Genomic DNA, 27,967 nt, shown 5'->3' with positions numbered 1-27,967 from the left:
GATCCACTGTTGTGGTGGAAAACTACGCACTGAAGTATCCAAACATTGCTCAGATAGCGAGGCAGAAGTTGGTCATACCTGGCACTTGAGTGAGGTCAGAACGGGTGTTTTCATCCGAGTGTCACGTTCATATTGCGTCAGCAATAAGCATCTTATTTTTTGTGGGGGGTTTTTGTAAAAAAAAAAATAAAAATAAATAAATAATAATAATAATAATAAATTTGAATATTATTCGAACTCTACTAAATTAATTCGAAAATATTCGAACTCAATTTCATGGTGCTTTTGACAGTCCTATCATACGCACATGACGACAGGAGGGGACGGCGGTGCGTGAATGGATTTACCCCTCCCACTTGTGGTAGTTTTACTGATATTTCTTATCCCATGCGAACTAGCCATCAATATTACCGACGTCCTGTGGTAAAGTGACATTACCCCACGTGCCCATGTAAAACTAATCCCGTCCGAATAGTGCTTTAGTTTCCAGATAAACAAACTTAAAACGTTAGGCTGGCCAGTAATGAGACTCAACAGCAGCTCAGCCATGTATCAGTTTAGTGAGTCGGACCACGCAGTACACAGTCAGGGCTCCTCTGACACTGAACAAATCTTTTGAACGAATCTTTTTAATGAACTGATTCTAGTGATTCAGTGACATCTAAAGAACTGCTTTGCCCATCACTACTGCAGAGACATACTGAAACCACAGATAAGTATGTTAACAAGCTAAAGTATCCAGGTTTTAATCAAAGTACAATAGGGAGCATCCTCATTTCTAAAAACCTACAGTATAAGGGCTAATCCCTGTATCTATCCCGGTACTACTGTCACATTAGTATACATGTTAACGCATTAAATTTAACAGTGTAGATGATACATAACTCAGAGGATTAGCACTCTTGACAGATGTATTCATTGTGTCCTATTTACACATACATGAGACATTTTAAAATGCCTGACAAAATGCAAAGGTATGCAGAACCACCCCCAAACACTGGCACGCAAACGAGTTAAAGTTAAATACGGGCCACATCATACCCAGAAGGCATCTCATAATACACATATGCATGAGAGAGCCCAAACAACTGGTGTGCTCTAATCCTGACCTCTTTGGTGGGACACAACATTCCAGTTTATGTTCCGAGTAACTGTAGTGCTATTTAAAACAAATCCTCCACAGGTTAAGCGGGCCAAAAGCTACAACATCATGAGAGTCAATATCAAGCATGGGAATAAGCAGTGGATTCTGGGAAGGCCCCCAAAGGACAATGTTGAAATAGTTTCCCAGTTGTGTGTTTGTACTTCATAAGATTGTGCAAAAATGAAGCATTAATAACTACTCCTCAGTACACTGCTTTACTTTGTGAACTCTCTATCTCTGGAGCGGTCCATGTTCCAGTCCACTCTTTCCATAACATGCTGGCTCCATCTTTAAGCAAGTTCTTGTGTGTAAGTCTCCTTCTAAACTAATTTGCTCCTATAAATCTAATTTAAAGAGTCAACAACAGTGGTGCGACCTTATCACTTTTAAAACAAGCACTGTTGTGATTAAACATGGTGCTTTAGTACGGACAAGAGAAGAAATCAATGCAGTACTTTGCTGCAGCCAGGCAGAGTCATTTCCTATCTTTGAGGTTATTTTCGAAACTCATCTCTTTGAAAAACACTTTAGCTCCGGCTCTATTACTCGCACCTCATTTTGCTGGTAAAAGAGTGCAGCCCGGATACTATTTCTTTATTGAACACTTTTAGGATTCCTGCTTATTATAGAGACACATGAATTTAATCTCTCAGCTGTGTTGCATCAACCTTAAATGCATTTTGTACATCAAAACATCGTGCTTCAACAGTTTGTGCATTTGTACTGAACCGTCAAGGTCCGGGGATCACAGTCCAGTGCACACAGAAAAGAGCAGAATACACAATATGTAGACTGATGGACAGAACACGGAGCCAAAGTTCACATACTCAAATTAGGCCTAGAAACTTTTAGCTGTACTCCGTTTGCAACATGTGCTAAAGTTACTGTAGCACGACAAGCAACTCAGTCAGTCACACTATGGCAAGCCAAAATATAGCACCTGAGTTTGAGGACCCACCCACAGGTTCCTGGTCAGCTACAATAGCGAGAGAGAGTTCTGTAGAGGACAAGGACGGTGTGCCGGCGCTGCTCCACCATTTTACGGTCTGTAAATGGAAACACATCCCACTTGCCAACGCTAATTCGACGGCATCACCCACATGTGCTGATCACTGGTATTATATATGTTTGGGTCCTTTGACTGTTAAAATCACAGCGTGTAAATGTTACAAAGGTCCTATGTCCCCAAGTTCACTAAACTGTTTATTGGGTTCAGGTCAAATTTGACCTCTTCCAATTTAAAGCATTTCATAAATAATCTAAACTGATCCTAGACCTCTTTCCTCATCTTAAACCAAGTCAACTACTACTGATTTCCTAACTCTAAAATGTTGATAATCATTTTTCTTCTTTTTCATCTTTTGTTTTTCTTCCTCACTTTTAATTGGTTGACCAAGTCTTACTATTTTAAATTTAGGGCTGAAATAAATGGGAGTTGTTGTCCATACAAAAAAGTGAGTACTGTGGCGCCTGAGTAGCTCACCAAGGAAAGCAAGTTTCATCAAGGCTTAGTCCAGTGTAATTTTATGACTCTCAGAGTCATGATTTTAGTCCCCTAACCTAACACTAGCTCTAATCATATTAAGCAAATACAGAGCTGGGGAGCATCTCTTTCATGTTCACATTATGTGCTGTAATGAGCTGGGAAACACAGGACCATGGGACCTTACATAGGACTCCCAGAACATAGGAATGACCCTGTTTAACTATAGCCACATTGGAACTACTGTAGTGTAACAGTTCTCCAGTTTACTGCACAAGTTCATCTTCTTTTATTCAATGTACTTTGGTATTCACAATTTCATACCATAAAAAACGTTTTTCAGTTTTATAGCCTATGGTGACCTGTTGCCTTTTGGGAAAGTGTTTGTTCAGTGTTTTTAAATTCATTTCTTTCAAATAGAAATGTTCCTTTTATGATAAAAAAAAAAAAAAGTTTACCAAAGTTGCCTGTGGGCGAATATTACCGCGTCCCCAACAAGAATATTTTGTCTATCTTTGATTCTTTTACTACTATCTGTTCACAATAAATGAAAGGAGCCACATCCTGATGCGTTTGTTTTTTCCCCACTGTACTGAACTCACAAGAAACTGTGACTCCTAATGTAATGTATAAACATTACACCCCTACAAAACATATGTATTGCATACTGAATTGAATAGCATTGTTTGCATTGCAGTGCAAATATTATTGTGGCCTAAATGTCACACTGTCATCAAGAAACCAGAAATCTCAAACAGCTTCAATGTAATCATAATTTACAAAAAGGTCAGAAATTACCAACTGGAAAGACAATGAACGGTAGGAAGTGAGATACTAACGTTCAGCCAGAGGTACGAGGGGGATGTAGTTGGAGAAAACACTCTTGGAAATGGATGGGCTGGACGCAATGCAGGAGTAGTTGCCGCTGTCTGAGGACTCCACTTTGGAGATATAGAGGTTACCCGTTATCTGTGAGACAAAACGCCTCTTGTCCAGCGGGATGAAGGTGGGGAATTCGTTGAGGATCCATCGGAATGACAGCTCAGCTGCAAAGAAAGAGACATAACAAAACGGCAGCCGTCAATCAAGGCCCTGGACACACAGTAAAAGCTTTGAGAGGAGCCACGGGAATTGGATGTGAAGCTGGCTCATTCTGTATAATCTGAATACATGCAAAATAAAAATAGCACAATTCTTTGGTGCTGAGGGGGGATTTATTATTCAAGCATCTATTGACCTTCCAGATGAAATCTTATAATTCTTTTAGCTGAGAGGCATAATAGAGGAATGCTGTGAGCACACTGGCTTGTTGAGGTAATTCTGATGCTGTGGAGAGAGAGTTAACAATGCTTTCAGACTGTGTTCGACTAATTTGCATGAGCATGAATATGGAAAATATGTGTACAGTTTTTTGGGGTTGAAGGCTGTGGCTAAATAATGGCAATGCTGTGAAAACGCTTTGAAAAAGGAGGAAAATCATAAAAATGAGGCCATATGCAGACCAGCAGAAGGGAAAACAAACAACAAACCTTGTAATGACATATTAACTTGAACTAGATATAAGACTAATGAAAACATTTTGTATTCTTTCTCTTTTACATCCATGTGGGAGCAGAAGTAAACCCAGCAAGGGAATGACGGCAAACTGAGAAAAAAGCTTAAGAACTTATAATGAGACAGTGACAGAGGCAGTGATGTCATTATTTCAATATCGTAGAGGACATTAGGAAGGGTAATTGAATCCCGGGCCAACAGGGGACAAAATATCTTTGGTTCATTTCATATAATCGGTTCATCAGTGTCATGAAATTCCCCATGTGGTTAAAAAAAAGCACACAGTTAAGCATGTCTAATGACTACTACAGCAGACACACTTTCTTAAATACACAGGATAATACACAATCTTCAGTCCACCTGCAGCACCAAGGAGAAAAACCCACACCATCAAGGGCAGACGTTTAAAATCCACACAGAATGGACCAGAAATCAAAACACGGCTAACTACTGTGCCACTGTTCCATCCGCCCACTACAATCAGTCAATTGCTACTGCGAAATGATGATGGAGGTTGAACACAATCTTCTAGGAACACTTGAGCAGAAGCACACTCAGCTATCACATGCTGTACCTGGATAATGTGGTGGGGGGGCGCAGAGCAGCACTGCCCCCTGTCCCTCTTTGACGTACACCGACTCCCTCTCCTCTGACGAGAACAGGTCGAGGTCTGAGAGAGGCAGAGACAAAGATCAATTGTAAGAGCTTTTCAGAATCTGTTGTCATACATTCATATTTTAGCAGCCCCTATAGCTAATTCTATAAAACCTACACTTAAAGTTTAAAGGGACAGTTCACCCTCAAATCAACAAATACATATTTTTCCTATTACCTGTAGTGTTAGTTCTCAGTCTGGATTGTTTTCGTGTGAGTTGCTGAGTGTTGGAGATATCAGCCATAGAGATGTCTGCCTTCTCTGGTGGTGCTCAAAGTGCCCAAATTATTATTATTATTTTTTTAAATTCAGAAGCAATGTCTCTTTCCAGAAATCACGACCTGCCTCCTCAAGATAATCCACAGACTTTTTGTTGTGAACAGTTTCACTTAGGAACTATTTTCTTTTAGACCAAACCACACCCACCAACCATATCACAGTCTAGATCTACTGCTAGCTCACCTAGCATCACTAAGCTAGTTACAGCTCAACAGAGGAGGATGCCATTAATGTTTACATCACATGCTGTCACAAGCACAAGACTCTTGTCCATGAGTAGATACACGCTTCCTTCTACGCAGAGATACAGTTGGTGGATGTAGTTTGGTAGAAAGAAAATAGGTTTATAGATTATCTTGAGCAGTGGTTCCCAACTAGTGGGTCGTGGGTCCATTCTGAATGGGCTGCAAGTGACTCTTGAACATGTCAAGTTTACAAAAAAACACAATTCATTCTTAAGTACGGTAAATTCCAGCACAGAGCTTTTATTTTGAAGTGCTGTTTCCTGCTGTATAGTGAGTAACTGACAGCTTCTTGACAGACACGGCAAACTAGCCCACAGACATGGCCAAACACAAGTATGACACTGCATGTATTAAACTGTGGGACCTTGAACTAATGACTAATGAAGAAGATATCTGGACCCCAAGGCTGGACCATTCGGGAACCCCTAATCTTGACCAACTGGGTCATAGTTTCTGGAAAGAGACATTGCTGTTTATTTTTTTTAATTTTATTGTTGTGTTGATGCTTTGAGCACCACAAGCTGAGTGCCATCTAGTTCCATTATATTGGAGAGAGGGCAGATGTATCTGGCAACTCATACCAAAACAATTTAGACTTATAAAGAGAACTTAGAGGTAGGAGGAAGACTATGTATTTTTGGGGTGAACTGTCCCTTTAAGGGTTAAATAAAGTTCAAACACTGCTTTTGAACTGAGCTGTAGTTTACAGTTAAGAAAGTACATTAGCCACGCTGCCATCATGAAGTTAGACCATTCACAAATTGCACTTTCCACACCACTTCTGATTTGTTCCTGCTGCCCTTGCAATTTCAGCACACTTAATATGCATGAAAGAACAGCTCCAGGGCAGTTCTCTCTTAAATCTGCATGGTACTGTTCATCGCAGCCTAAATAGGGGTTCACATCTGGGCTACTTACATCCAAACTGGACTGAGGCCTCTCGGCTGATGACCGTGCCATACATGTTGGTCGCCAAACAAATGTACTGTCCTACATGTTTGGTTTTAATGGGGTTACTGATGATCAAGTTGCCTCCTACTAAACTGTAATGGCTGCCTTGTGCGTTCAAGTCAATGTTGTTGTCGTCCAGCGTCCACCTGCAAGGAAAACAAATTAGGGTCAGTAGAGTAGTGTGTTGTGAGAGCATTAAGTGACAAGCAGGGCAAAATCTGACCAAAGCCTGCATTACAGTTGCTCTTTGATTCATTAAACATTTGCACATACTGTTAGAATAAAAAAACAGGGCGCTGCTCTAATTTAAAGCAAAAACAAATTCCATATTTTGAAAGGCATAACGGAGTGTACTGTAGATGAACCCTCTTAAACACTTAATATCAGCTGTGGTCAAAGCTAATTCCCTCCCCTCTGACATCTAATTCTGGGCTCTCTGACAGTGAAACCGGCTTGGGGGATGCCAAGCAATATAATTTACATACATTTACATCTAAATTGAAATGGATCATGCGAAACGCTTTAAATTTTGAGCAGCAAAATGAGGTGGTGACACGGTGGCAGTGCTGTTTGTGCTGCACTGCACTGGAACAACATCTCATTTGTTATTCCATTTTTTTCTGGCGTGTCATATTTTGGCATTTAAATTATTGTTAGTTTGAGAAAAAAACAAACATCTGCTGCAAACAAAATGAGTTGTGCAGACTGTTTAACAAGGACACAAGCATGTGGGAAAATGTATCACACAGTAATGCACTGCTGGACGTCACACACAAATAATAAACCTTGGAGGAGCACAGAAGTTAAAGGGACAGTTCACCCCCAACAACAAACATTTTTCCTCTTATACAAAGTACTATCTATTAACCAAGTTTGTTTTGGTGTGAGTTGCCAAGCCAAAGAGATGTCTATCTTCTCTCAAATATTATAAAAGTAGATGAGACTCAGCTTGTAGTGCTCAAAGGGCCAAAAATTACATTTCTCTTTGCCAGAAATAATAACCCACTGACTCAAGACAATCCACAGACCTTGTTTGTGAGCATTTCCATGTAGAAACTCTTTTCTTTCTACCAAATTACACCCACCAACTGTATCACTGCACAGAAGGGGCACATGCATTTACTGCTAGCTCACCTAGCACCATTGAGCTAGTTTATGTTACAGCTCAGCTGAGGAGGACGCCACTAATGTTGTCCATCTCGTGCTGCCATGAGCAGGACCCCCTCGTCCATGAGTAGATGCATGCTTAAAGAGATAGTGCACCCAAAAATGAAAATTCAGCCATTATCTACTCACCCATATGCAGAGGGAGGCTCAGGTGAAGTTTTAGAGTCTTCACATCCCTTCCGGAGATCCCAGGGTAGAGGGGGTAGCAACACAACTCCACCTAACGCAGGCTGACGGTGCCCCAGATTCAAACGCCCAAAAACACATTTTTATGTCGGGGCTTCAGAACACTTGGATCACTACGGACGAGCGGTACGGAGATATTTTGTGGTTTCAATTATGTGTTTTTGGACGTTTAAATCTGGGTCAGCCTCCATTAGGTGGAGCTGTGTTGCTACCCCCTCTCCCCTGGGATCTCCACAAGTGATTTGAGGACTTTAAACTTCACCTGAGCCTCCATCGGCATATGGGTGAGTAGATAATGGCTGAATTTTCATTTTTGGGTGCACTATCGCTTTAACATCTGTGCGATGATGTGGTTGGCAGGTGTAGCTCGGTAGAAAGAAAATAGTTCCTACATAAAACCGCTCACAACAAGGCCTGTGGATATCATGGGTCATGATTTCTGGAAAGAGACATTGCAGTTGAGTTTTTCAAATGTATTTTTCTGGCACTTTGAGCACCACAAGCTGAGTGCCATCTAGTTCCATTATATTCAAGAAAAGGCAGACATGTCTACAGAGATATCTCCTTTACTTGGCAACTCACACTAAAACAATCTAGACTGATAAATGGACCTATAGGTAAGAGGAAAAATATGTATGTTTGATTTTGGACTGTCCCTTTAAGATCAACATCCTTGCTATTTACAGACAGATCCAAAAACAGTCTGAATTCAGCCTGAGAGATGGCAAGCGATGGGAGCCGCACAGAAAGCACAGTGTGTAGTAATGAGACTGGGTTTAGGGGGAACATATGTTACTTGTATGTGGCAGGTGGATTGGCCCGGGCCCGGCAGCTCATGGTGATTTTTGCCTCGGGCGACTCCTCGGGGTAGATGGTATCCACCGGCTGCTCCTCAAACACTGGTCCATAACCTGTGGCTTCGTCTGCCGACAGCAAACAAACGAGACCCGAGAAAAACAACAAGCAGGGTCAGATTTACAAACAGGAAATATCAAGGTGTAAAGCTCAGCTTCTGTCTGGCAGTTCTGGGGCAGCTCCATCAAAAACGAGACAGCAGGGTTCAGATGTAAGACAGAAAAAAACATATTGACCAGACTGTGAGATTGCTCCTGTGAGGACGTTCCTTTTGATATTTCAACCAGGTTTGTGGTTTTTCATAGATGCACACACACCTCTACTGCTTAGTCGCTACTTTCAGAGAAATCCTGGTTTTAGCTGTGACTAATCTCATCCTCGATTTCACACAATTGCTCTCTTTTACGCCTGATGCAGAGTAATAAGCCCCTGCTTTATTTCATCCAAATCACAACATCGCACTAATTATGACAGAGATGTGCTCACTCAGGTGCCAAACCACAATGACACATTCATCTGTTGCCAGTGGTTATGATATTATTACAAGCTAATACAAATCCTGGAACTGGATATGCTATCTTGACTTAGCATAATCCAAACCCCTTTCATACTGCATGTGTCACCCTCAGTGCTGCGGAGCAGTCGCACCGGCAAATCCAGGGAGAAGAGACTCCTTGATGAAAATGCCTTTCTTGGTTCAATCTGCCTTTTACACCATCAACACACACGTACAATTAGCCCCAATTACTCATTAGAACTGACAGACATCACGAGCAGAGGCATGAATAAGACATAAACACAATGCCAGGCTATGAATAAGCAATGAGGCGAAATGTTCCCAAACGCTGATTATTCTCTCAGATCAAGAGAGTGTGTAGGTGACTGCAGGAATACAAATGTGAGGTGCGTGTGAATGTGGGTGCGTGCACGTGTGTTCTTCCCCTGCGCCTCTGAGTTCTAAGAGAGCACAGCTGACACCTCAATGGGGAGAAGCTGGCTCTTTCAGACAGTAATATCCTGCTCCTATTGGATTCTTCTAACTAGGCCTGCACTGGCGCTTAGGAGTCGCTCACTCTGAAAATGTCATTTTGACAGACAGCGAGCAACCTTTGGAAACCTGAACAAAAGAACATTTACACTAATATTTACCTCTGCAAACACAAGAAATATTTATGGAGAATAATAAGAAAATAAAGCAATAATCATATACATCCCAGCAGTCAAACATGTGTGAGTGCCTGACATCAAAGTGCAATAATCCTGAGTACAGTGTGTAGTTAGAAATCAGTGAACCGGATGCATATTTATCTGCCTCTCCTGCAAGGAAGCAAAGGGAATTAAAAATCTTATAATCCTAACCAGTATGAAGACAGAATTGTAACCACCCTGGCAAGCTAGCTGTACCCTCCTCGCACCAGGACGGCCAACCAGGAGGAAGCAATTAAGACGTTAAGAGACAGGATATACTCCCACTCACACACTCCAGCAGCCAACCATGTGTGAGTGCCTGACATTGATGTAAATCCCAAGGATTCAGAATCGCTGCTGGCTGAGAGAGAATTAAACATACTATTAATGGGGCATTGTGGGGCTGATGGAAGGCGAATTAAGTGGGAAACTATGTTCTGGGGAAACGAGAGAAAGAAAACAGAGGAATTGAAAGAAGCAGGGATGAGTAGAGTAAAGGGAACACAGTGACCTTATTCTACTGTTGCACTTAGATTGCCCTGCGTGAGCGTCAGATAAATGCTTTGCATGTAAAAAATGAAATATAAATGTGAGATGGGCTGGAGGAAGGAAACCACTGAGGCTCTGCTGCAGTGCTGAAATAGCAGTTGGAGTGAAACTCGGAGAGCTGAGCACTGGTGCCGTTCCTATCCTTTCCCTGTAATGTGGGTTGTGACAGATGGTGAAGGGGAGTGTTGAAGCAGGCCACATAAGGCCCACTGCCTGGAGACACACACACAGGCCTCTTACATTCTCTGCCTCGTTTCTCTTTCTCTGTCTCTGTCTCTAACTCTCTCTGGCTTTCCTGTGTCCTCACTTTATCTCTCTAAGCTAGTATATCCCACTGTTACACTCTGCTCCTCTTGCTTTACCTTCCCTGGAATTCCTTCGACAACTACTTCCATACCAAAGGTCTCTTAACTCTCTAGTAAGCCATGCTAGCTGCATGGCTCCAGGGACGGCAGTGTCAGTCCACCTTCTGGGCAAGACTGAAACATTTAAACAATTATTGGATGGACTGCCATTAAGTTTTGTGTAGACGTGTATGGTGACCCCAGACGATGGACCCTGCTGAAGTTGGTGATCTGCAAAAATAATCGTAAAATAATTGGAGGCCTCTGTGTGGTGCTTTTAAACTTGAGAAGGCTTGTTTGCAGTGGGGCTGCCCCCCAATAGTTGACCTAACGTTGGTCGACCACAAAGAAGTTGGTAAGATTTCATTGGTCGCTTAGTCACAGACAAAAAACAAACAAAAGTGAAACTCTATTAGGAGCTGCGCCTTGTCAAAATTGATTTTAAAACCTATATGACTGGACCATGTGGGAATTTAATTTGAAAGGACAGACACAGGAAGACGCCACACTCAGCAGTCAGACAGAAGTCAGGTAACAAACCAATCACAGCCGACAGATATCTTTCCCTTCTTCAGTAAATATTCAGTCTAATATATACTGAAAAGTTGATCATGTTAGTGCAGGGCAACCCAGAGCTTTACATCTGTCCCACAGACAAAAGGCCTACACACTTATAAACAGCACCTGGAAGAAGATGAGCTCTGGCACAAGCTGGCACAAAAAAGGCACAAGAGTAGGACCCAGCTCCCGTCATCGTGTCTTCCAGGCCATTAAAGACGCGGCATGTGTACGGCCTCTAATTTCCAGGGCTGGTACCTGCGGTTATTCCACAGGCTAGTTAATAACATGTCGGGCAGGAAATCCAAAGTGTGGGATCATTTTGAGAAGGTGAAGGACGAACCCAAGGTGATATGTAAACTCATCTTCATTGGTCGACTACAAACATGACGTATCATCTGAAACATGGAAGTAGCTACATGCCCATTAGCCCACAGCGTCATTAACAGGCGGCTCGCTCAGTGTGTGACGTGCACTTGTAGATAAAATATAGGCCTATATTAATGAAGGTTCATTAGTACGGTTTTGTATTTCTCTGTAATGTAGCACAGTGTTAACAATGTTACTGATACTATTCTTTCTCACACCTTCAACTCAAACCATTGTGTTGCCCCGCCCAAAATATATCATTTAGTAATTAAATTAATATCGTAAACAAGCAGGCGACTAATCGACTAATGGCCCTAAATGACAACTATTGGTTGACTAGGAAAATTCTTAGTCAGGGGCAGCCCAGTCAATGTACTTGATCAAATTAAGCTATATATTTTCTTTTTAAGGAAGAGGACAACCAGCCTATTTGAATTCCAATTAACCACCTAACAAATGCAAATATGTAACATATTAAAATAGGATTGTTATAGAACTCAAATGTAACCAACGTATATCAGTATGCGACTCCTTAACTCTCATATTGACATAGTTTTCAATTACACTAGATACTTTAAGAGCAAAATAGAATTCCTGAAATGTAGTTATGGCTTTTGGTTTTGGTGTCAAACCCCAAGATTTTCCGTGTCCCAATCTGGTCGCCCCTGTGAAAGAGGGGGCGCAACTGGTTTTTAAGTAAATTATCTTAACAACTGCCAGACAGATTTCATTGAATTTTGGTACAGATATCCACAATAAAATAAACTCCAATGACTGTGCTGACTTTGGTTTTGAGTGACACTAACGTTGAATGGGTTGTCATTAAAATAAGTACAGACATTCAAGTCAGTTGAACGATCCATCTACTGTGGCACCATTATTAGATCAAATTTTAATTTTGACCGACACTGGGTTGTGACTAAATACCTGCAAAACCAAAACATTAAGATCAGCCTAAACTGTACTTTGTGTTTAGAGTGAATTGGCAGATGTTAGCAAGTAAGACAGACAGTGACATTGTTGACACTATACTTGTTAAAAATCAGCATGATAGCATTGCACTGTGAGCTCAAATTACTGCTCTGTTGAAGTACAGCTTCACAGAGTGGCTGGCATGGCTGTGGACTCAGAGTCTTGCTTTTCTTAAACTCTTTCTCTCTCTTTCTCTATCTCTCAAAGCCTCCCACCCTCAGATGCCTAGTGTATTCTATCATGAACTCTTTTCACAGTCATGCCAAAAAACATGCCTTATATGTTTTGTCCAAAACACAGAAAATCTCTTTACTCTCCAAAGCTCCATCCCTCTTTCAATCTCTGCCTTATTCTTTCTCTGAATCAGTGGCTTCTCAGTTTCCCTGCAAAAAACACTTTCTTTCTCTCTTTCATCTTTTAACATCACTTTACTGCGGAAGCCCTCAGTTGCACTCTTTAACAAGCAAGTAATTATTTGCACAGTCAATGAAAAGATCCTCTCTCCTACGCACAGACACACACACTCACACACACAAAGGCAGAACTTACTCTAAGGGGAGACCACGTCTATATAAAATGGGACAATATACGCACACACTAGTCAGAGGCTATGTGTCTCCAGGGCTTGCTAGAAGTGATACGTCTCCGGACAGATTTCATTATCAAACTCAGACTTGTTTAACTCCAGAGCAGGTTCAGTTTAGACTCTCATTTGAATGTAAGACACTGTTATTTTAGGAGCCTACTATCTCCCCTGGCATCAGTTGCTACTGAGACATTAATTATTCATTGAGGCTTCATGTGTAATTTTAGGTGCATGACAATAACTTGACTTGAATACTTGTGAACATAAAACAAGTGCAATCTGACCTATTTGTTAAATGACTTACTTGTTTATTGTCAAAATTTCCAGCTGTTTCAGGGGTTGTTCTGCCCATTTAGCAAAATAAATGTTTTGTATGCATATTTGTTTCACATTTAAATAGTCACATAATTACCCCAAATCCCAGAAGAACTTAATCCTCTGATGAATTTTAACTTTACTCACAGCTGTGTGTTTCGGCTACATCTGCAGCACGGTCTGTTTGCATGACCAAGAGAGTGTCCAAGTGGGACAGATAACATATTGTTTCCTGGAGGCACCAAAAGCACAGTGTAGCAGTAATTACCCACAAGCCCTTGAGCCACATAATGAAGCATGGTGGCAGACCATTTTTTTTAATTTTACATGTTAAATAAATAATTATTCTGATTCACTGCCAGCACAGCTATTTTGCAGCAGTGTAGACACATGAGTGCCAGTGTCAGGCAGTGTGTGCTCAGTGTGGTGCCAGCTGTGCAATCACAACTGCTGTCAAAACGAATTATTCTCCAAAATGACGGCTGCAACAGAGCAGAGCTATTCAAACAGGACATATGAGAGGGTGAATCTGAATCCAAATGTGTTCACAGGTCATAGCACATATTAATGTGAAACAGTATCTGCTGTGGTAATAAACAATGACTTAAGTTTCAGAAGTGCATCACTGTCTTAGTCCAACAAAATCAGTCTAGAGCATCAAACACTTACCCTTTGAGGTGATGGTTGGATTAAAAGGAGACCACCACCTAAATTATGAATTCTAGTATGTTATTTCCATGGCCTAGGGAAGTTCAATCAATATTTGTGTAGATGAGCTCCTCTCTCTCAAAGCCAGAAACCAGGAAAGTAGGTGTCAAACTTGTGATGTCAATACGTATATAGTCTTAAGTTGCTCCATAGACAATGTGTGAGAGCCTTTATTCTGCTTTATTCTGTTGTAGTGTTGTCAGCTCTGAAACAGGAAATGCACCATGTACTCAGAACATTCCTCTGGGTGCTCTTAGTGTCATATATAACACCTGTCCTAATTCATTGTCTATGAAGCAGCTCCAGACTTTATACCCTGTTACATCACAAAAGTCAGTTTTCACTATTGTTTTTGAAACTGGGAAAGAGTTGTTCATGTTAACATGTATTTTTGGACTCTCTTAGAACACAGGAATAACATATGATTTTGAAATTTTGGTGCAGTTCCTATACTTTTTTGAAAAATTGTTGTCCGTCAGCTGCTCAGCATATTCAATATTCAATCACTCCTACTTTCAATGAGGCTTGGGTGGTATCACTGTATTATGGTATACCAGGATATTTAGAAATCCCGATGGTAAGATTTTCAGTACCGTCAAAAATAAAGATGCTCATCTTTCTATTAACCTCATACTGGAGTGGCTGTGCCACCAGAGGTCAGTATGGTGCAAGAGGCAGCTGAGCTGACTGTAAGTCATGGAAATAAATGTTACAGGACTGACTGTAAAGACAATTAAGACAATTTCCATCAGTTTTATTTTGTTTCTGATGAGTCTGGGTGAAGAGTGTTTTAGTGTGAGTTAACAAGGCAGTGAAACCTGGCGTAGTTTGGTGAAAGACAGAAACTTGAATTGATATAGTGAACAGCTGTAATTCTCTGTTTATTAATAATAATAGGTGTTAAACGATACATATTTTGACAGAATTTCCCACAGCCTAAGGTGACATAAAATGTCTTGTTCTGTCTGACCAACAGTCCAGAACCTAAAGATATTCAATTCATACGTCACATCATGTCACAAAGGAAAGCAACAAATCCTCACATTTGAAAATCTGCAACCAGCGCTACAAAAATACAAATAGGTTAGTATTTGTATGTGTATTAAAAAAAAATAACTGGGGCACCTGAGTAGCTTCACCTGGTAGAACATGCACCCCCATGTATGAAAAGGCAGAGTCCTTAGCATCAGCCGGGTTTGCTTCCGACCTGTGTTCCTTTGCTGCCTGTCCTCCTCTCTTTCTCTCTCTCTCTCTCTCTCTCTTATAATAGCAAAAATCCCCCCAAAAAATCTGCATAAATAACTAAAACAGTTACCCTATTATCAAAATGATTGCGGTTGCAGCTCTAATTTCCACAGAAGTATAGAAACTTTGATTACACTGCAGGGCAGGCACTCAACCCAACACACCTACCTACTCAAAAGCTCAACAAGGTCATTCCAAAGAATTGACATGGAGGTGGTGTGTGAGTGAAATATGAGTGAAAAGTACTGACCATAGGGCCAGACAGCAGAGAATTGATTCAAAAAGTCTATTGACACTTTCTGACATTACCTTTTAATGCTGTGAAAACTAAAACCTTCTTACAGCCATCTTTCAAGCCTGACTGTTGCCTTGACAGCAGAGTAATGGGCATTAAGATTGCTATGGGCTGGTTTTCTTATAATAAAAAGAAGGATTCTGCGGTGTGTCCCAGCTGGAAGGCCACCTACACCATGTTCTGACCTTCCTGGAGTGTGGATGGACTCTGCCCCCTTCTATGTCTATGTCTGCATCTTTGATTATAAAAAACAAGTGTCGCAAACTCTGGCTCCATATGCATTTCTTTTATTTCGATGGTGATGTTTCTTCTGAGGGAAGAAGAAAGAGTGAGGGCCGGAACGCCATCATCTAAAAAAAAAGAAATGCATATGGAGCCAGAGTGTGCAACACTTGTTTTCAATTATCTAATCTACTGCCTGAGATCAGCACCTCGCTATAACCCTTAGTGGGCGTTACTCTGATATGNCTGAGGGAAGAAGAAAGAGTGAGGGCCGGAACGCCATCATCTAAAAAAAAGAAATGCATATGGAGCCAGAGTGTGCGACACTTGTTTTCAATTATCAAATCTACTGCCTGAGATCAGCACCTCGCTATAACCCTTAGTGGGCGTTACTCTGATATGCCTTCATCTTCATCCAAGTTTGACAAAGATTCAAAATGATAAAGCCTAAGCAGCATTTTCCCACATTTATTAGTGCTGAGAGACCTTAAAAACTGTAGTCTGTGGAGTATCGGACTGACTGGTGTAGCATCAGAAACAATCAGAGTCCTAAGTTCATCATGCTGCGTTATTTCTGCAGACAATTGGAGATAATGTCAAAAAGTCCAGGAGGTGACACTCCACACAGGCACGCAGATTGTAAAAGTCATCTATGGTCGATGCTTCATGGAGAAGAAAAGAGAGCAAATGGATGTAAAAAAAAGAGAGAGACGACCGGAAAATAATATTCGTCTCCTCACTGGATCCATCAACAATTCAACCTGCATGCAGCATCTCAACGTGTTCCCAAGCAACGAATCAGCAAGCCTTCCTTTTTTCCAATTTACCCCTTGCTGACAGTCTACCTCCCCTTTTTTCTCCCAGAGAATAACACACATGGTATGCAGATGCAGTAGTACACACTGGCAGCACAGTAAATGACAACCTGCTCTACATAGTAGAACCTCTCAATTTATTATTCATCAGTAGAGATCTACAGTATTTTTGGAAATGTGCCACAGCTTTCTGTCGGAATTTTTACATTTTAAGGTTGCACCTTTGAAAATCACACTTGCGCTTGGAAGATTTGATATTTCCTTTGCCAACACGCTCGACTTAAAGAAATTACAACATTTTGAAAAATACATACATTTACTATCTTGCAGGGTGTCAGATGAAAAGATCAATATGGACTATTTCTGGACTGTTTCTTGGCCAGACTCAGTGACTTCCTGGAGCCTCTGCTGGTTGCCTGGCAACCTCACAGCGACTGTGCCCCACCAAGAAATAGTCTGGCACATATCCCACTGTAAAACCCCAACTTGTCATTTATACACTTTGGCTTTTGTACAGATTAAACAATCAAGATATGACTTGTTAATCAGTGCACTCTAAGTGATAGTTTTGCTGATTACATTAGCTTTGAAGAGGCCAGGTTAATTATACTACTGTTTCCAGTCAAGTAGGGGTGAGCGATATGGCCCCAAAATAATATTACAATATTTCAGGGTATTTTTTGTGATAACGATATTCTTGACAATATGACAAATACGTAAAAAGAAAATAATTATTAATTAAGAACATAGAATTAAAACATATCAAGTGATATAATTTGACATGTCAACCTAAAGGTTTGCCTTCAAATATTCAGTAAAAACTAAAAAATTATCTAATTTCTTTAGTTTGTAAACAACAACAGTAACTCAGAGTGAGATTCATTCACTGTATACAATATTAATAGTTCAACAAATTAAAATATACCACAAATGATGCATTTAAACAGCCCCCGAATACAAAAAAATGTCACCTGGGATCTATATATATAAATCAACAGGTGATTTCCTTCTTTTAGTAAAATCCTAAATGACTGAGTTGGGTTTTTTTCCACCTGGAACTTTATGCTCTGCCATTTCTCCTCTAATCATCACGCTGTAACCTGTGACAGGCTGTTATGATACCACAACTATCACACATTCACATATTTGTATTTCTTTTGTCTAGCTGCAAGCGTCACGTAGGTTTACGTTACCAAAGGTTTATGACAAAATCACTTGACGACACCGAGGGAAGAGGGAGAGACACTGTGCTGCTGCCAGAGGAGCCGCTAAATGAGTTCCCTCTGAGCGGTAAGTTGCTTAAAGAGTCTGAGAAGTCCGGGGCTGTTCATAAAACATTCAGGACGCCACAGTTTATTCCACGCTACTGAAGCTGCTCCTCTTTCTGAAAACACAATGGAGTTGGTAATAATTTTGCTTTCAGCCATGCTTGTTGTTGCCGTGGGTAACAGTATGATGTCAATATGTCAACAGGTAGAAATACAGCGAGTATCATGACATAAATTCTCCATATGATATTAAAAATTATACCGGTATTATCTGAAATGAGATGATTAATGCTAAGCTAAGCTACGCTAATCACCTGCTGGCTGTGGCTTCTTATAAAGCATACACGACATGTAAAGCAGCAGACATTAAAGCTGTATCTATTTTTTAATCTAACTCTTAACAAGAAAGCAAATAAGCATATTGCCCAAAATGTTGAACTATTCCTTTAAAAAACTTTAAATTACATTTGTCCCCTATTATTAAATGATAATAATGATTATAAATGATAATCTGGGACAAATATTCTTAACAAAACAAAACAGTGAATAATTAAATTAATATGTACAGAAAAAGATCAAAATTCCTATCTACATATGGGTGTTTGAATGAATCATACCACCACATATTATCATCCGTCTGACTCATCCATCATACCAATATAACCCCTCAATGAGGCATGGCAGCTCTAACACAGTTTCTAGCTCTAATGACCATCCTACATTCATCTGCTCCGGTCAGTGCAATGTCCTGGACTTTAACCATCTCCATGAAGATTAATGTCCATTTGCAAGTAGGAGAAATACAGAAATAGCAGCAGTGGAAAAGCATGACCTCCAGATAGATTTTCATTATTCCTGTCCTATTGTGGACCATGAGAAAAGGAGCCGTCTGTCACTGCCTGTCCCTTAACGCATCCAGACAGGCTGATATTATTGTAGTTTCACTACCTCAGGGGCTGCAGTGGGCACATGATCGGCAGAGCTGCGACTGAAGCCCATTTGGATCTGACATACTTCTTTTCCTTGGTTTTCATTGTGTTTCAGTGAATGTGTAAACAACTGTAAAAAATAAATAAATAAATAAATTATTTTGCCTTTATTTGTTGGTGAAAGCTGAAGAGAGACAGGAAGAGGGCCCGGCTGGAATCAAACCTGAGCTGCCATGATAAGAACTGAGCCTTAATGGTACATGCTCTACCAGATGAGCTACTAGGGGACAGTTGTGCATTGTTCATTTTTTTAACCCAGAAAAAGGTTTGTACTTTGCAGTCCAAGTGTTCTGGCATGAATATTTAACTAAAACAGGAAATTGTGTAACACGAAAGCAGCTCATTTTCTGGGCAGTGACGCATATATTCTTTTTCCATGGAAATCGAAGCCATATGATGATGTTCAGAAACAAAAAAGTTACTGTCAGAGCTCGAGTTTTCCCATATTCAGCATAAAATGCAAAACTTAATGCCAATAACAGCTCTTATGTAAGACTTTTTTGGACAAAACAATGCAATAAGCAAGCACAAGCCACAGGCCTGTCAAACAGATGTAGTGGTGCAGCACAGAGTATGAATCACAGCCTGCTTCTTTCTCTGAAGTCCAAGGCCACAACCTCATCAACCTGCCAGTTAACAGCTGCAGCTTGTTTTTCTCTAGTTGGAAGAGTATAAATCAAATAGAAAACAACTCCTATTTTTCATTCATTTCTGTTATTTACTCGTATGTCTTGGTCTCAGTGAGCAGCGAGAAATCCTCGATGATACTTTGACAAAACACAGAGATGTTCATAAAAGCACAACCCTGTGACATTTCCGGTTATTAAACATTCTCTGTAATCTCATGATCAGCCTTGATCTTGATACCTTATCACCAATGATAAAACTTAATGAATATTTTGTGCGGAAATAGATTACAGCTCAATTATGAGCCACAAAAGAAAACGCTGGAGACACATGAGTGAAGATTGCATTTAAAGTGCATGAATGTGGGGTGGAATCTCAAAACTGCATTTCCATTAGACTCTCTCACATGGAATGCAGAAAGTGGCAGAGTTTCTTGGCTAGACTGATGATGTTGGCAAGCTCACTGTTCAAACATTCAGCAGAGAGAAATGGCAATGTCTACTGAAAGAGTGTGTGTGTGTGAGAGTGTGTGTTAATGCTAAATGTCTCGTGGTACAACACCGGCCAAAACCAAGCAGTATCTATTTTCATCATTATTGAAAACACCATTAATGTTTTATAACAGTCCAGAAAGATTTTTATGGAACTGAAACAAGTATACAAGATTATCTGGTGTTATAATCAGTCTTACCTCCATAGAAGTCGGGTGCCTCCCCATACACTGATGCACCTGGAACAGTTAAAGGAAATCATGTCAACATATTGAGCCACGACGCTGTGCATATATGGCTGCGATTTCTTGTGTTCCTAAACTGCAGGTGTATTTCTCTCACTCCTTTTAGGTAACAACAAGAAAAATGGATCAAAACACATCGTGCATCATCATAAGAGTTTCTGCAGAGAGGTGCAGGTCTTTGACAGAATCTCCTTTTTGCTGCCGAGAATGTGATGAATGGATGGAAACCCAGCTTTGGACTGAAAGACTTCCTTTGGCTGAGGGCCATCTCTGTGGAATTTACTACATCCTGCCCTTCAGAATAAAATACAAAACTAAAAACTTTTGTGGTAAGCCTTAAGTGAATGTAGCTTTAATCACTCAGTGATGCTGTGTTCAAAGGGAGAAAACAGTCATAATAACCTGATGATAAAGCAATATTCCTATTTGTTAAATTCTGTTGTATCCTTGTACTTTTATATTGAATTTAGGAACTGCAACATGTTGTAATTCCTGAATTCAGCAATCACATTACAGTTACTAATCAGACAATTATGCCGTTATAAGTCCTTTAATTATCTGCATAATGTGGAGAGGAAAAGAATCATCACATGTGCCAGTGACAGCAACACCATCTAGTGTGCCTGTGGAGATGCTCTTCAGCCTGGACAGTCTTGTGCTGACTCCAACAGTAAACAGTTTGTTTGATAAACAATGTCAGAGACTTCTACTCATGATGAGGTATAACGGCTGTTTTAGTGATAAACAAGTAAAAACAGCTGGACTCATTTACTATAAAGCCATAGTTTGGTGAGCAAGCGGCCGGAGTGAGTTTGTTTGAGTGGCTCGTGAAATGCAGTTCATACGTCATTTAACGGGATACTTTGCCAATTTCCATTGGGTTTGTATCAAAACAATGTGGGTAGTATGTGTAAATGAACTGTGGGAAACTTCCCTCCATCTAACTAATGCCGAGATTTCTCTCCCAGCAAAACATCACCAGATGATGAGGATGAAGCAAAATGGGTTAACAGGCTGTACTTTGCATTTTTTGTATTGCCCACCACCCATAGCACCTTTGTGGACACAGAGTATAGACGCAGATCAAGAGATAGACCTGTCCTTCTTACTCTCTCAAACTCAGACAAAACTCAGATCAAACGGTAAACTAGGAATGCTGATCCAATATAAATATTTTAGTGTCCTGTTTAGCTGTAATAGCGAGAGTTTGTGAACAGGAAGTGGGAGCCATACTGTTCAGCAAAAACAGAGGCTTGAAAAATTAAGATCAGATGGTAAATCTAAGCAGTTCTGATCAAATATAAACCAAGACCTGCCCCTCTCTCAAACTCAGGTCAAACTGTAAACTAGGCAGTGCTGATCTAATATAAATATTTTAGTGTACTGTTTAGCTGTAATAGCTAGAGTTTGTAAACAGGAAGTGGGCACCATACTGTTTCCTGTACAGCAAAAACAGAGACTGAAGGGGTTTCTCAATCTGCATTCTTGCCTGTACTTGTGTTCTTGCGGACTTGTGAAGCATCCAGCCAAGTACAGTCCAAATGCCCAGATGTGAACTTCCTCTGCCAGTTTCATCAAGGATGCATCGGGAGGTTACTTGTGTGGACTTTTGAAAGCCAGGTATCCCAGAATGCATTTCTCACAGACCAGTGGCATTGGCAGCCGTCCGTGGGAGTTTGTACTCCAGAGTCGAATTTGCCAATCCGAACTCCGAAATGCGCAAGTCCGAACTTGGTGTACTTGGTATTGAGAAATGCCTTGAGAGTCTGTTACTGTGACGCCTCAAATGTTTTCAGAAACATGTTTTAGCTTACCGTTTAACGGTAATACGAGATTGTTTGTTGCCAGCTGGCCGCCATTGTGTCGAACGGATGACTTTGCATTATGTCACCCACTGGTGGGAGCGTTAATGGTCCAATACATCGCAGTGCATTCTGGTAGTTGTAGGTTTTCTACCTCTTGAGCAAAAGCAAATGCCACAGTCTGTTTTCCCTGGTCATGTAGCACCAATTTCTACTGCATGACAACCTACTTTTATTAAAAGGCCATCTGTCCTGCAGTGAAATACATCTTTAAATGTGTTTATTTTCCAATTAAATCTGTCATCATCTAATGGTGTAGGGAAGGCCAGTCTATTTTATGTTTTATGACAGGGATTTGTGCTGATATGTGAAAATATGTGAGGTTTAACATTATATTGTTGACTGGCAATAACATGACTATGCATCTCAGGTGATGTCGTTTAGTGACACAAATGTAATGCAACAAGTAGTCTAATGCATTACCTTCTACAGGGAATAAATAAGTAAACGAGTAATGGGTAATACATGACTTTTTCTGAGTAACAACCCCAGCAATGCTTAAACTGCATGTTGTTATATAAGCCTTACTATGGACCAGCTGAGCCATAGAAAACACACACAAACACACACACTATAGTTGTAGGATAGTGCGTGTTTGACATTTGTTCAGCTGTCATAGCATTAATCTCACATTAACCATCAAACTTTATTCTTGTTGGGGCTAAACAAAAATGTCAAGACAATGTTCTCTCCCCACGGTAACGACCCGAGCCTGTTGGTTGGCTGCTGTCTGTTTAGATCGAGCAGCCATACAGGTCAACTCTGTGTGGGTGAACTCTATATACCGAGTATATGTGGGCAGTGCAACCATGTACGTGGGGTTTTTGAGCATTTATCTGCCCATTCCTTTTCTGTAGATGTATGTGAACGCGGTTTCAACGGGATATTCTAAGGTTTAGAATCTAAGCTTTAGCACTAGTGCTGCCAAAACCTTTGGTGAACTCATCTGAGCTACACTAATACAAGTACCTTACCATGTAGGAAAAAAAAGACAGATAAATCTCCTCAGAGTCTGTTTGAGAAAGATGTGGTGGGAAACCGGGAGAATTCCCAGTCTTGGCTCCCCCTTTGTTTTGGTTCAGGTGAAATCAAATCTGAAACAAGTGAGAATAGCCCAAGGTATGGGAACACAGCAGAGGTTTTTTGGCAGATCATTTTCAGGCATGCTGTTTTCTGACCACTCTGCTTTGTTTCCAACACAGCTGATTGCATAGAAGCACCACAACAAAGGGAGGAATACCTGGAATCTCTAGGCCCTCCAAGGTACATGTTTTCCCAGTCTGACGCATCACATATATTGTACATGAGCTTTGTAGCTGTCTCTATAGTTTGTGCTTTTGTGTACAGCTGAACATGTGTATCACACCTTAAGTGTATCTTGATCTGATTTAATTAGTTTGCATTTACAGCTGACATTAAAAGCATCCTTACTGTAATCTGTCAAATCAGGTTTCCATCTTCTTCCTTGAGGGACACATTACTGCCAGCGTAATTATGTTTACAGTGTTCTTTAAAGCTGGCATTTAGCAGCTTGTTAACACCTTGTCTCAGTTGTGCCCCATTCATCCCGACAACCCAGTTCTGACATTTTTCTTCAATCAGCTGCCTGCCACCTGTGTGATTTTAATGCTTTGCAGCTGAAGCCACAAATCAAAGTTTATGTATGTTTCTGTAGTTGCTATATGAGTAAATGAGACACGTTGCACTGACAGTTTGTTGGTGCCAAATGAATTTAGGATGGTGATACTTGAAAGATGAAGGGCATATAAGTAAAACAGAGTTAAGCAACAGTAAATGAGCAAAGTCCTTTTGATTCCTGTGTCTCTCACCAGCAGTGTTTGAAAAGAAAATTCTCAGAACTGCGATTACTGCTGAACTAATTAAACAAGGCTGACTGTAAAGTGTGATTTTTAAGAGATGCGCTGCTTTCATCCAACAGGAGTGATACAGTATCTCAAAATACACATTCTGCTAATTGATTTTGCTGTTTTTCCTTCGGCTGAATGTGCTACTGACCTGCAGGGGTGAGAGAGAAGACCAGGAGATGGAGGAGCAGGGTGAGGTGCAGCATGATGTTGAAGTGAGGACCACCTGGTGGGGTTACGGCTAGAAGCTCAGCTGATGGAACATTAGCAGGACTGCCTGGTTTTCCTTGAAATATAAAGAAAGAGAGACTGTCAACACATAGAAACCTCTTTACAGAACAAAATCTACTTGTTAGTCGGTACTGTGAACTTAAAGAAATATCATAAAACCTCCACTGCTCTCCGGGGTGAAGTATTTATCACAATATCACAAATTATAGACCAGCTGTGTAAGAAGAGGCTCTTTACCTGTCGAGCAATAAACTGTGTGGCCTACTTTTGCTCAGTTTCAGTTATAATTTAAAAAGGAGCACACTAATGCTGAATAGAAAGCAGGATTTGCTTGTTGGACATCTTTTCTTAAGTCATAAAATCAAAGTAAAAAGTCAGGAATCTGCACGAACAAGCCAGAAATGCATTACCATGTGCAAAACCATAGACCAACAATTACAATGTGCGTGTGTAGGGCTGCAACTAACAATTACTGTCATTAGTGATTAATCTTTTGTTTATTTTTTACATAACTGACCAATCATCTTGTCCATAAAATGTCAAAAACTAATAAAAAAGTTCCCAGAGGTCAAGGTAACATCTTATAAGTCTTCTAAGATGAATCTATTATAAATGTCGCCTGTTAATGGCAGCCTTTCTGTTTATGCAACGTGGATGCTGTATTTGAATAAACCCGTGTTGTAGCACATGTCAAGCTTCAGCATGCGATCCCTTTCTTCATGTGGATCAAAAGCAGACAGCGCCGCAGCATCGTTACGTCTTAACACTGTCTGCTCCCTGTCAGCCTCCGAGGCACGAGCTCCTTGATAGGTTGACGCCTGATGATTGACATTTCGACAGTTCCCAGAATAAAACCCTGAGCGCTGGTTTAGCTGAGCAGGCACCTCGCCGCTTACTCACCGCCCCCGAGACGTTAATGTCATACTGGGAACCACCAGCACTGCACCAGCACTCAGCCTCACGCCCAGTAACACAATATGAAAAGCAACAGCTGTCTGAGTTGAGGAGCGCTGACGGGGAAAATGATCATTTCTCCACGATGGTTAGGAAAATTCAATTTGGAATTAATGCATTGCATTCATATAATTAATACTCTAAATTAGATTTGACTGAGGATGTTTCATGCATAATCTGTTTTACTGAGCACGCAGCACAGGTCCCCCATCGCAAAGGCAAAGATGCTCAGACCGAAGATAACTGTTATACCATTTCAACTTATATACTATGACAGTACTTCCATAAACCAGTAACTAACTAACCAAATTAATCATTTTAACTGACTTATGGTCACAGAAAGAACCTGCAGGAAACTAGATTTGAAAACAAATGAGCCAGTTTGCGGATGACAACAATCGAAGTCTATAAATTCATAGCATTATTATCAAATCTAGTGACATTTCAAGAGCTGAAAATCTAATTTTTGCCAGTCCATTCTGCTTTGAATGCCTTTTCAGTGCTTGACAACCTGCACTCTCTTTCAGCGAACACTGTCAGAAAAATCAGAGCCAAATCTAACACCTTCATATATTCATTTACTGGTATCCAAGTTCTGAGCATCAGTTCAATATTGTCCATTCATTCCCAGGTCTTGCCGGACCGGGGTGTGTTGATTAGAGTGTAATTGAACATGAGGCAGACACTATTGATTCTTTGTGAACAGCCTGAGGTGTCAGCTGGCGGAGACTCAGAGGTGTGACAGCAGGATTGAGATCTCAATGCTCGGCGGACAAATAAGAGTCTTATTACAGAAAATGGATTATGATGGAAGAGAGGCCATGTAATAGGCCGGCTTTGCATGACACAAACAAAACTGCACTTATATCGCGGGGCTAAACATCCAAACACATTGACACACATGGATACACACACACAAAAATGAATGGAGACAAATGGGCAGACCCACTGTACGACTACACCACATGCACAATAAGTTGGGCATAATGTCCGGCCTGTACAGCTGCAGGAAAGCAATACAGAGGGGATTTCATCTTCACGCCAGCCTGTATCCTAGCAACACCTTTCAAAAGGAGCAGTTTAGTGTGCTGCGGGGGGCCTTTTGTGACCGGCAGTGAAACTATGCAAAAACCAATTTTTAATCTAGAACAACGCTGCTGTTGTGGAACGAAGACCTATAGGGTGCTGTGCTCATCTATTACAGACATTCAACTCAAGTCAAGATAATGCACTAAAAAAATAAGTTCATTAAAACTCGTTCATGCTTTTCCCCTCTCTGTCTGTACTTTACTCTATAGCTATACTATAAGAATCGTTTCTGTAACTCATAAATCATAAATGATCTTAATAGATGCACTTAGGAGATGAAGGGAGACGACAAGGAGCCTCATTATAACGTCACAGTACATAGTGAAAGAACCAATCCCATCTAGCCCATTAAGAGCCGTCACTGAATTGATATACTGTAATACAAATCAGCCTAGCACCACACAGAAAGACAGCATGCTCTTATAATCAGTATTAATGGGGCCTCCTACCTCTCCTGTCCTACCGTTACAGCCTGAATGTATGTGATGAGAGCGCTCCAGTCATCACAGTAAATCACAAGAACCGGACGTGACAGTCCTCAAACAAGGCCATTTCTTCTCCCCCATAAATCACACCCTGGACGCTGCCAGAGCTATTACTGCTGGTGGGTTTTGTTTTTTTTCTGTTTTTTCTTGTCAAGGTTCTCCCCCCCCCTTTCTCAGCTTTGCCCGCTGAATTTCAATCTCCCCCCCTCTCCTTTTGCTCCCCTCAGAATTGTCAGCCTCATTGCTCTGAAATCAGAAATCATATTATACCGAGCAGAGGCTGCTGGGGGCAGATTCTGGGGTTTTACTGCTGGCCAATACTGTCATTTGTGCTTTTTATCTTGACCCTATAAGCCCCTAGGGGCACCATAGGGTAAGTGAAAGTGAGTGAAACCCCTCCTTTTCCATGCTCCGCCTGACGTGTGCTGCATAATCAAGTGGGTAACTTTATAGAAACGTCTTCCCTTATCAGCTGGGGCAGATCCATTGAAGTGGGGGAGGAGAGACGGAGAGAAAAGAGGATACAGTGGAAGAGAGGATGAAGGAGCGGTCAAAGTGGTAGACTTCAAAAACAAGACGTTGCCTCAACAACCGCACCCCCCACCACCACCACCACATTACCATCGCTCGTTACACACGCAAACGCAATCAACACAACGATCAGTCATTAACCACAGATTTGCAGTAATCCTGCAAGGAGAAGCCAAGATGGGGTTAACGCTGGATTGGTCTTAATCAGTTGGAGAAGAGAAGATGAGCGCTGCTTAGACAACGTGTCAGCTATTGCAGCAACCAAGTCATGTCTGAATTCCACAAGGATGCAAACATCTCCAGCTGTGAGAACACATAGAGTTGTTTTTCTGTTCTGCTCTGTTTTGTGTCGCTGTAAACTGAACATTGTTGGAATTTTCCTCCATTTTACAGACAAAACAAATAATGAGGAAATTAAGCAGATTTTTAAATAAGGAAAATTAATGTTAGTGATAACCTGAGTGTTGTTGTTTGCTCTTTAATATAGAGCTGCATTAATCGCCCATTAATCTGATGATTAATTAATCGATTTGGGTTTGTTTGTTTTCTTGTTTTTTTTATTAAGAAAAATAAAGTTTAAGTTCCCTGAATCAAGCTTCTTAAATGTGTATTTTCTGGTGTCTTTACCCCTCTAAGACAGTGAAC

The 27,967-nt window shown here is 40.8% G+C and overlaps 1 protein-coding gene across 4 annotated transcripts in view; it reads right to left on the bottom strand.

Annotated features, from left to right (window-relative positions):
• Nucleotides 1-27,967, bottom strand: part of LOC126407843 (contactin-1a-like) — a 92,552-nt gene that overhangs the window by 29,096 nt on the left and 35,489 nt on the right. For all 4 annotated transcript variants that reach the window (XM_050073090.1, XM_050073087.1, XM_050073086.1 and 1 more), the window contains 6 exons: nucleotides 24,184-24,318; nucleotides 20,261-20,299; nucleotides 8,461-8,587; nucleotides 6,279-6,457; nucleotides 4,756-4,851; nucleotides 3,467-3,673 (listed from right to left, as the gene is read on the bottom strand). In XM_050073090.1, coding sequence (XP_049929047.1) covers nucleotides 3,467-3,673; nucleotides 4,756-4,851; nucleotides 6,279-6,457; nucleotides 8,461-8,587; nucleotides 20,261-20,299; nucleotides 24,184-24,238 — 703 coding nt within the window. In that variant the 5' untranslated portion in view covers nucleotides 24,239-24,318. The remainder of the gene's footprint in view (nucleotides 1-3,466; nucleotides 3,674-4,755; nucleotides 4,852-6,278; nucleotides 6,458-8,460; nucleotides 8,588-20,260; nucleotides 20,300-24,183; nucleotides 24,319-27,967) is intronic.

The sequence above is a fragment of the Epinephelus moara genome, chromosome 20, assembly GCF_006386435.1.
Source record: "Epinephelus moara isolate mb chromosome 20, YSFRI_EMoa_1.0, whole genome shotgun sequence".
Lineage (NCBI taxonomy): Eukaryota > Metazoa > Chordata > Actinopteri > Perciformes > Serranidae > Epinephelus > Epinephelus moara.
This window is presented reverse-complemented; position numbering and strand designations above follow the sequence as displayed.